The sequence below is a fragment of the Nematolebias whitei genome, chromosome 13 (assembly GCF_014905685.2).
Source record: "Nematolebias whitei isolate Nwh7 chromosome 13, NemWhi1, whole genome shotgun sequence".
NCBI classification, from domain to species: domain Eukaryota; kingdom Metazoa; phylum Chordata; class Actinopteri; order Cyprinodontiformes; family Rivulidae; genus Nematolebias; species Nematolebias whitei.
The window spans coordinates 6,925,424-6,935,377 of NC_056510.1; the positions used below are offsets into that span (position 1 = coordinate 6,925,424).

At 40.5% G+C, this 9,954-nt stretch overlaps 1 protein-coding gene across 1 annotated transcript in view; it reads left to right on the forward strand.

Annotated features, from left to right (window-relative positions):
• Positions 1 to 9,954, forward strand: part of clasp1a (cytoplasmic linker associated protein 1a) — a 67,930-nt gene that overhangs the window by 48,877 nt on the left and 9,099 nt on the right. Inside the window, exons 23-31 of the mRNA XM_037686827.1 lie at positions 1,763 to 1,866; positions 3,193 to 3,437; positions 4,198 to 4,261; positions 4,401 to 4,403; positions 4,482 to 4,645; positions 5,033 to 5,111; positions 5,189 to 5,332; positions 8,381 to 8,530; positions 8,624 to 8,730. Coding sequence (XP_037542755.1) covers positions 1,763 to 1,866; positions 3,193 to 3,437; positions 4,198 to 4,261; positions 4,401 to 4,403; positions 4,482 to 4,645; positions 5,033 to 5,111; positions 5,189 to 5,332; positions 8,381 to 8,530; positions 8,624 to 8,730 — 1,060 coding nt within the window. The remainder of the gene's footprint in view (positions 1 to 1,762; positions 1,867 to 3,192; positions 3,438 to 4,197; positions 4,262 to 4,400; positions 4,404 to 4,481; positions 4,646 to 5,032; positions 5,112 to 5,188; positions 5,333 to 8,380; positions 8,531 to 8,623; positions 8,731 to 9,954) is intronic.

Here is a 9,954-nt window from a genome sequence, read left to right on the forward strand (position 1 = left end):
ACTCCATCACCACCTATACTGCAACTTTTTGATTTTTATAGTTGCCCACCCCTCCCCCCCCAGTTCAGCATCATCTTGGTAATAGATTAAAAAAAGTAAAAGTTGGTAAATTCACTTTAAACATGCTGAAAGACTGCAGAACGTTATTTTAGATGTAATTAGAAGCGTTATTTCTGCCGAGAACAGACATGAAGTGAATTTTTCAAGAAAATGATTCAGATTATAACACAAACTCATATTTGAATCTGATTAGGCATTTATTTGCAACTATAAAAATCAACATGTTTTTAATAAATCATAAAAAAAATATTGCGCATGATTTTTGGAACAAGTCATCCGTTTAAGTTGCTGCAGACTTTGATGTTAAAAAATTTTTTTTTGATCTTTGAGGAAGAATTAAATATTTTCCTCAAGGGAACAGTCAAGTATTTAGTGTCAAAGCAACACATTCAGGTTCTCAGTCATAGGAAGAAGCTCCGCCCCTTTTTGGAGTGATAACCCCTGACTGGTGATGAAAGAAACTCCTGAAATGTTTCCTAATAAAACAGCTTAGTATAAGTAAAGTATAAGTAAATGATGACTTCCACAGTACTGACTGTATTTTATGTTATGATAAACCAAAGCTTTATGGATATACATACAGACAGAATAAAAAAAGAGTTTTAGCATTTAATTCTTTTCTGCAGCTAAACCGAAGCCACATATTTCTTATTTTATCGCGTCTTTTTGTTTATAGTAGTAAATACCGATAAGTTGTTTATTGCTAAACGGAACACCACCTTTGAAGGCACAATTCTACAAGTATTTTCAGTTTTACTCAGATCTTCACCCAAAAGAGGGCGGGGCCTGTCGTCATATTATTTTATTGTGATTCTTCAAAATAACTTACAGTAACACTCATATCTCTTCGTTTAAATCAACTTCCCCACTTCACAAAAAGTAGTTAAAGTCAAGGGGGGGAAATGGAGTTCACCTGAAGTCTAGGGGGCGGGGCTAACCCAAGGAAGTGGTCCAGGAGAGTCCTCTGGATGTTGATCTTGTAGTGTTGTGTGCACCACTAACCCCGGGTCCGGATGTCCCCCGCAGCTTCCCGGCGTCACTCCCGTTCAACCAGCGCTCTCTCCACAGCAGAACCCCATGGCCAGACAGGTGACCTGCATGACCGACCCACCCCCAACACCATCATCTCCACCCCCACAAACTCCCAGTGCCTCTTCGTTTCATTCCAGTTTCTTTGTTTGAAGGCGGTAACGCCCACCAGTCTGGTTCTGTTGTCGTGTTCATTAACGTGTCTGCAGGTAGAACCCATCGCTGCATTATTATACCCCCCCCCCCCCCCCCGCTCTGTATTTTAGTCTTTTATCAAACAGAAAAGGTAAGAAAAGGCTAAAGCATGTAGAAGGTATTTTCATCAGCGTTTTTCTTAGTTTATTAATTAATTTTATCGGCTGGTTTTATTATTTTTAGTTTGTTTTTTCAAACCTGTTGCTGATTTTCACTTAAAATGATTTTTTTTTTTTATGGTGATTTTATTCCAAGTGAACGATGTTTGTGTTTGAGCTCATGGTTTCTGTTCTGCTCTGGTATCCGTGGTTATACTGCATGTTACTGCTCACTTGTTGGGTCGGGCTTTATTTTCTGCTTTTGGTGGTCGGCGAAAATCACTTTTTACGTTTCTAATTGAAAACTTTTGTTTACATTTGTCCAAAGTGACACTGGTTTTGGTTTCAAGCGAAAGGATCATCTTTCTGTTTTCTTTTAGATCGGTACAGTGTGATCCACCAAGCGAGGATTTCTGCGTCCGTTAACGCCATGAGGGTTCTGAACACCGGCACTGAGGTGGAGGCGGCGGTGGCCGACGCTCTGGTGAGCAGCAAGAAGCACAAATCAAGAACCACATTTTTGACAAAATTGAAGACAAAATATTTTAATTGTTGTGCTTTTGAATACAAATTTAGGAAATCCTTGGATGTTTGAGTCGAAATTATAAAAGCTTTGTTGCTTTTAATTTAAATTTCAGGAGTTTTTAAAACCAATCAGATAATTGAAAACACTAAAATCTTGTTGAATAAATCAGCTCTCATGTTAAAGGGATATTTTATACATTTTTATGTGGGGGTCTGTGAATTATGAACTACAAATATCTTACCTGTTGTGGATAGCTCTTTGAACAATCCTAGTTTATTTATTTATTTTAATTTCACTGGATTAACAAGCAAATGTTGACTGGCTGTCTTTAAATGAATCCAAGCTCAACAATTATCTGCTGTTTGGCAGGTTTATAAGTTTTTACGCTGTTTCTGTTTCAAATTTTATGGTTATTCTAAGAGAAATATGTCATTCCTGCAGGAAGTGACCTCAGGCCACGCCACAAGTGCTAACGTTAGCTGCTGCTGCCAGTATTAGTCCTTGTAAATATTCTATGTAAATTAAAAACGTAGCATTCGTGTATATGAGGTGGTTAAAATCCATCGTTAGTCGTTTTAAGATGGCAGCGATCCACTTTGTTGTCGATTCCGTTCGGATTAGCCATTAGCTCATCCATCTGGTCAGAATTAAGTTTTTCTCCAGCCTGAGGTCGTTCTCAGAGCTGTCTGCGACGGGTAAGATATGAATTAACGTCTTTTTATCAGAAGGGTTTTTCCTCCTTTAAATGTTCGCTCTCTCCTCTTTCCTCTCGGTTTCTGTTGCTTTTCCAGCTCTTAGGAGACTCCCGGAACAAGGTAGTCTGATTTTACACCCAGTTTGTGTCTTTGTGACCATCACTCACTAATCCAGGAAACAGTTTTCTGCTTTGCTCATACCGGCTCGTTACGCTCCACCAACATTTCTTTCTTTATTTTTTAAATTCTTTTAGTTTTTGCTGTTTGTTGTTTGTCCATCTCCAACTGTTAATCTGAGTTGTTTTCATCAGTGAGATTAAAACCACTCTTCTGTTTGACAAGATTCCCCTCTGCATTGCATTTTGTAGTCAAGAACTTTGCTTAATTCTTGCACTGCTTGACTGGCTTTTATTTTGAAAATCAACTTTAAAAGGTTTTATTGTTTTAGCAGATGAATTGGCTAGCTTGAAACCTAAATCTAAAGGTAGCATTAAAATTTTGTAAAAACTGCATGTTTTAACCCATTCTTCAAGACGAGGCAGATGATTTTTGGTGAACTTTACCAGCTTCTTGGTTTGATCGCTCACAGAGGAAGCCGTTGAGGCGGCGGTACGAGTCTCCTGGAATGTATTCCGATGACGATGCTAACAGCGATGCTTCCAGCGCCTGCTCTGAGCGCTCGTATAGCTCGCGAAATGGAGGCATCCCTCATTACCTGCGTCAGACGGAGGACGTGGCCGAGGTCCTCAACCACTGCGCCAGCTCCAACTGGTCTGAGAGGAAGGAGGGCCTGCTGGGTCTCCAAAACCTCCTCAAGAGCCAAAGAATACTCAGGTGAAACTCAGAGGCTTTGCTTACGGATGTGAGCTAATGCTAATCCTTTTAGCCATGATTCTTTACATTTCTTCATTTTCACTGGTCCACTGTAGAGGGGGAGATCCACATATTTTGAACGTAAAGCCGAGCTCACCCTCAACCATAGTTTCCACTTTATGATCCTTTCAAAATAAACTACAATGGCTGAAAGAGGGTGGGCGGTATGTGTTGGGTCGAAGAAAATCTCAAGAGTTTAAAAACAAAAACTGTTCTGTTTGTTCAATAATGTTCAATGTTTGTGCTGATGTTCAATGTTTTATGTTATGAGTGCTTAGTGTATGTTTGGTTGATGTTTTTCTTGGTTCATGTCTTGGATGTTATTGCTGTTTTTCTTGTGCATTTTATTGTTGGATGTAACTGGGACCCTGTGTACATAATTTCGCTCCACCACATGTACCACATGAGGTGCGAATGACAATAAAGAAACTCTGACTCTGACTCTGATGAAAATGGATGAGACAAAATATTTAATGTCATTTTTTTTTTTTTTATTTAATCAATGTTTTTCAAATATTATTTTAGTAAATTTTAGACTGTTTCTTTTAGTTTTTGTTGACCTTGATGGAACAGTTCCCAAACAGCTTAAGTAGGTTTTCAGGTTTCAGAGCATCTCGTTAGGGGATGGGGGGGATTGTTCCTCAGTTTCCACTCTAATATCTGTTGAACTTGTGACCAGATGTACACTGATTAGTTGTTTGGTGGTTTTTGTTTTGTGCAGCCGAGTGGAATTGAAGAGACTCTGTGAGATCTTCACAAGGATGTTTGCAGATCCACACAGTAAGGTATAAATATTAACCTTTTGAACTAAAACAGACTTGTTTAAAGGTGAATGCATGGTATCCTAACGTTGTGACTTATTTGGAACTAATGGGGTGTCCTCTGTTGCATGGCCTGCCTGCCTTGGTTTGGATTTAACAACAGAGAGTAAGTTTTTAGATTTTAATCCACTACCTTCCTTCTCGAGCCATGATCGCAGTCTGACAGCTGTAAACCTGGTTTCAGGTGTTCAGTATGTTCCTGGAGACTCTCTTGGACTTCGTCACAGTCCACAAGGAGGACCTGCAGGACTGGCTGTTTGTCCTGCTCACCCAACTGCTGAAGAAAATGGGTGCAGATCTACTCGGCTCAGTCCAGGCCAAAGTCCAGAAGGCCCTGGATATCACCAGGTCTGCTATTATAGCTTGTATTTTTACATTGTTACATGATGGATGGCTGATATTACTTGGCAGACTAATGTGACTGGAACAAACAAGATAAAGAAAAGGGGTCTTTCAAATGAAACCTCAAGGAGATTAGCTTGAAATTTAAAGTCTTGTGGGATCTGTGTTATGCACAAGTACAACTGAGTGTCATCTGCATATAAAGGGTACTGTGGTCCAAATTGAAGCAGGTAAATAGAAAAAGTAAGGGACTGAGGACTCATCCTTGTGGTACACCACAAATCTGCAGGACTGTTCAGGAGGTTAAGTTAGTAAGGGAGATGACATAAGGTCTGTTCGAGTAAAATAAGTAAAACAAATCCAAAGAAACTGATATAAATTTTTATGTTTTAGGGAGTCATTTCCGTTTGACCAGCAGTTCAACATCCTGATGAGGTTTATTGTGGATCAAACTCAGACGCCAAACCTTAAGGTAAAAAAAGATTATTTTTTATTGAGGAATTTGTTTTGTTGGTCAGAGATTCTGACAGCTGAAACTTGACTCCACAGGTGAAAGTGGCCATTTTGAAGTACATAGAGACTTTGGCCCGGCAGATGGATCCAGCAGACTTTGTTAACTCCAGTGAGACTCGCCTCGCAGTATCTCGGATCATTACTTGGACCACAGAACCCAAAAGTTCTGATGTCAGGAAGGTAAGATGAGGCTGTGTGTGCTTAAACAGAAATCTAATTTAGAAAAATAAGAAATTTGCTCTTTTTTTCGTCACAAATTTTTCATTTATGTAACTAATTAATTATGTAGTTTTACATCTAATGTGTAATATTGGATGTAAACTTGGCACAAAATATAAGGACATTTGTGTTTGACTCAATATTTCTTAGTTGTGACGATGCTTCTTGGCAGTAAATCTACTGCTGGAAAGCCCGTTTATTTCCTCTTACATTTGTTAGTAAAATATATTTGTGGGTTGTGCAGCAGAGTTGAGTTTTTGAGTTGCGCTCTTGAAAAACTTGTCAACTCTTCTCTGCCGTACAGCTCATTCTGCTACTGTGGTGACACGATGCTGCGAGATGGATCTCATTCCTTCACCAGCATTTGATGTAACTCAGTCAATGTGGTTGTGTTCACTCTGGAACAAACGGCACATCCAAGCTGATCCCACAGCTGTTCAGTGGGGTTGAGGTCAGGACTGCAGCCTGGTCATTCCTTCCTCTCCACTCCCAAATTCTGGACGCAGTCTCTGATAAACGTCGCTCAGTGAGGGCCAGAGTTGGCATCTTGGAGGACGGAGTTCATTCCCAGACGAGAGATTTTGGTGCTCACAGGTACTGACTCAGGCGCCTGATGTCTGCACCTGGGGTACCTCAAAACAAGAGTTAATAGCAGCATGAGCTATTTATGAGCGTAACCCACGTACTGAACTCTTCTGCTCAACTCATAAATATATTTTCTTCACAAATATGGCTCCATTTCTTAGGGAATAAACAAGTTTTCCAACAGAATATTGCCAGGAAGAATTGTTACAGCAAAAAATAACCAACCAACCAAACACAAAATCCCTTTTGTTTTGTGCTTTGTTTAGTAAATAAGTGATTGATTTGCAAGAATCAAAACATTTTCCTGACCTTTTTTTTTTTCCAGTTAACATGACATGTACATCCACTTTTATTTTGTCTTTGCTGTTTGTGGAGCAGAAGTTGTTAAGTTTGATAAAAGGCTCTCGGTGTGAGTGGTCCATTATCTGCCCCACGCCTCATGTAGACATGTTCTCGCTCTGTGTGTTTTTCTACGACTGTGCCACCTGATGAAATCCTCAGCCAGTATCAAATCAGGGCCTGCAGGCAGGCTGTAAAGAAATGAACCGCCTGATTCATGTCATAACTCCCCTTCTGCCTTACAATGTGCCCCAGACTCTTCATAGCTGGGTGAGCGAGGAGCTAGCTGGCAGGTCCAGCTCTGCAGCCCTTCTGTCCACCGAGGGCAACCAGGAAGAAAGGTGTAAGCAGGTAGAGCCCGCTCCGATAGCCAATCACAGCACAAGCACGCAACGCTCGCCTGCCCGGTGCCTAACCGCCGACAGTCACTCAACATCTGTTCTGCAGCTGTAATAACCAACAAATGTAAAAAGACGTTTAACCCTAAAAATTATCATATTTACTTGAAGGGCTTGATTTTTATAAACCATTTTAGTTTCACCGCTCAACACTGATATGCTGTTTTTATACTGCTGTGTGCTTGTTTTACTCACACTAACAACCTCCAAACATGCATGTTGTTCTGTTTTCTACTAAATCTAAGCTCAACTCGAGGATTTCTTTGATTTGATTAAAAAAAAGTTATTGATCTCCAAACTCATGAGGATGAAGAGGGAGAAAAAGCTGCCAAAAACTCTGAAGGTCCTTCAGAAAGTCTGGAGAACTGTTGCTCAAGACCACTTTTAGAAATTACAGAAACAAGCTCTGGATCAGGACTTTAGCTTAGTGCTGAATAAGAGAAAGTATTCACATTGAAGAAAACAAGAAGTGAAACAAACAGGGAATAAATTTATTTATTTGTATGAACTAGGCCTGTCGCGTTAAACAAATCAATTAATCGCATGATAAATGAAAATTATCAACTTCATTTTCATTTATCGGCTATTGTTTCTTCTTGTCTCTCTCTTTCTACTGAAGACTCTGGATGACAAAAGGCTCAAGGCTCTTCACTGACCCCTCCCTTTCTCTTTTCTCTTTAAAATCCATTTTAACCGTTCAAAATCGCGTTTTTGGATCGTTAAAAGCAGATAAGCTACGAGCTAAGCTAACAGGCCGATCGTCATCTTATCGAAGCTCCAAAATTCACGAAAAAGTTGTTTTTTTCCTGCAAAAAGAAGCTATGAATTTGTTTACAGATTTTTTTTATTTTTATTAAAAGCTTTGTGTGAAAAGTGCTATGCTAAAAAGCTCAAATCACACCGAGCATCCGCCATTTTGAAAACTGAAGAGAGACAGCCCATGTCACGTCAAGGAGCCTCCCTCCCATTTTTCTTAAAGAGACACGCTGCTCCCTCCCTCACTATCCATCCTTCGGTTCAGTCTTATACTGCCACCCAGTGGTCAAAAAAGGTACTACACGCAAAACAAATTCACCAACATTTCTACTTAAATTTGACAATAACTACTAATTATTGTCAAATTTCATACAATATTATCGTTTATCGCAATAATTTCCGAGACAATTTATCGCCCAGCAAAATTTGTTTTTATGACAGGCCTAGTATGAACAGTAAACAAGTCAATAAGTAGATATCATAACCAACACATTTGTTTTGGTGTTTACTACAGTAAATTATTGATTTAATGACTTAGTTTTAATTGATTTATCATCAATGTTCTTCTTTTCTCCAACAACGAGTTAGTTCTTTCCCCTTTATTCTGAACTCACCTGCATGTTGCAACCAAGATCTCTCAACAAAGTCTTTGAAGGGTGGAGCTCTTCAGTTTTCTTCTGGATGCCGCTGTGAGCGCTCACCATTCATCATCTTTTTATTTTTACAGGATGATGTGGGGCCTTAACCCCCACTGAGCCAACGGACCGTTGGTTTCCTGTTTTCAGAGTTCTGAAAACTTGTGTTGGCAGCATTTCATCACAGTTCTCTTATTTTGAAATGTCAGCGAGAGGTTCCTCTGAAACCGTGCAGACTTACCTGATCTGTTTCTTCCTCTGGTGTTCCCTGACCGGTTCTGCTGCTCTGCCCGCAGGCGGCCCAGGTGGTTCTGATCTCGCTGTTCGAGCTGAACACGCCAGAGTTCACCATGCTGCTGGGAGCCCTGCCCAAAACCTTCCAAGACGGCGCCACCAAGCTGCTCCACAACCACCTGAAGAACTCCAGCAACACCAGCAGCAACGTGGTGAGTTACCAATCAGACATGGAGATCCAAGGCAGAGTCTCAGCTCAGCAGAACCATCAAAGACTCTGGTCTGACATGTAACGTTTGTTCCAGGGTTCTCCGAGTAACACCATGAGCCGGACGCCTTCACGCCACACTCCCAGCAGGACGAGCCCCCTCACCTCACCCACTAACTGTTCCCACGGAGGGCTTTCACCGAGGTAGAGCTCAGACCGCCCTACACCATCAAACCCAGTTCTGATCTGACTGCATGAGGTTCTGCTTCGGTTCTGATGTGTCAACTAACAACTAATCAGCCCCTCTGACAGGTTTCAGTCAAATATACGACCCCAAAACATGAAAACATCTGGACTTGGATTATGAGTCATTCTGTTGTGAGAATTTAAACCCAAAATATTTCAGGTTTGGTCCACCCAGTTCTAACTTTCAGGTTCCAACAAATTTAAAATTTCATACCTACTTTCCTTCCTGGAAAGCAAATCGTTCTCTATTTTCATGCCACGGTTTTGGATAAAGATCTTATGTGATCTATTGGCACTCAGAGTGTGATGAGGATGATTCTCATCTACCATATTTTAGCTCAAGATCTATAAAATCGACAGAGCGATTTTTTCTTTTTCATTTACTAAAAGGGAAGAACTGTGATGGACGTTTAGACTTGGGCTCACTCCAAATGTTTATCAGTTTTAAATGTACAATTATTGATTACTTTCTACAAGTTTCATTAAAAACCGTTCACTGGTTCATGAGACATTTTGCTAACAGACGAATGAACATCCAGACACAGACACATGACTGTCTGCCCTTCATGGCAGCTGGTGATTCAAAAAGAGTCAGAGATGTTCTCCCGTTCTCAGAGAAGTTTTCCCGTTTTGTAATGTTTCCACTCCTTCTCCCAGTACTTCAAAAGAGGCTCTGACGTTGAGGAAGACCAGGCGCTGAAGAGTTTCAGGTGTTTTTTTTTTTTAATTCAAATTTTTCTGACCATCTTTGCTTTTTCACAGAATCCCGTTAGACTGGACATAAAGTCTTACGTCTGCTTCTCAGTTTTATGAGTTGTCTTTTAAAAGTGAGGCAACAGAGGCTTAAAGTCAACCTGCCACTGAGTCAGTATCTGAGGCAGTCACAGAGCTGAGTTTGTGAGTACGCAGAGCCTGTAGTGCTCAGATTAGGCCCACATCATGGCGGCAACAACCGGAGGCTGCTTGAGGAGCCCGTCTTTACAAACATCACAGAATAATGTAAAAAAAAAAAGTCAGCCGTTCAAAATTACAGCCTTTGGACCAAAAGATCACGATCACCGTCTGACATTGTTTGTCTGAGAGGACTGAACTATTCCAGTTCTACTGTTCTTTGGTGTTAGAAAGAACTAAACTGTCCCAGCTCTACTGTTCTTTGGTGTCAGAAAGAACTAAACTATCCCA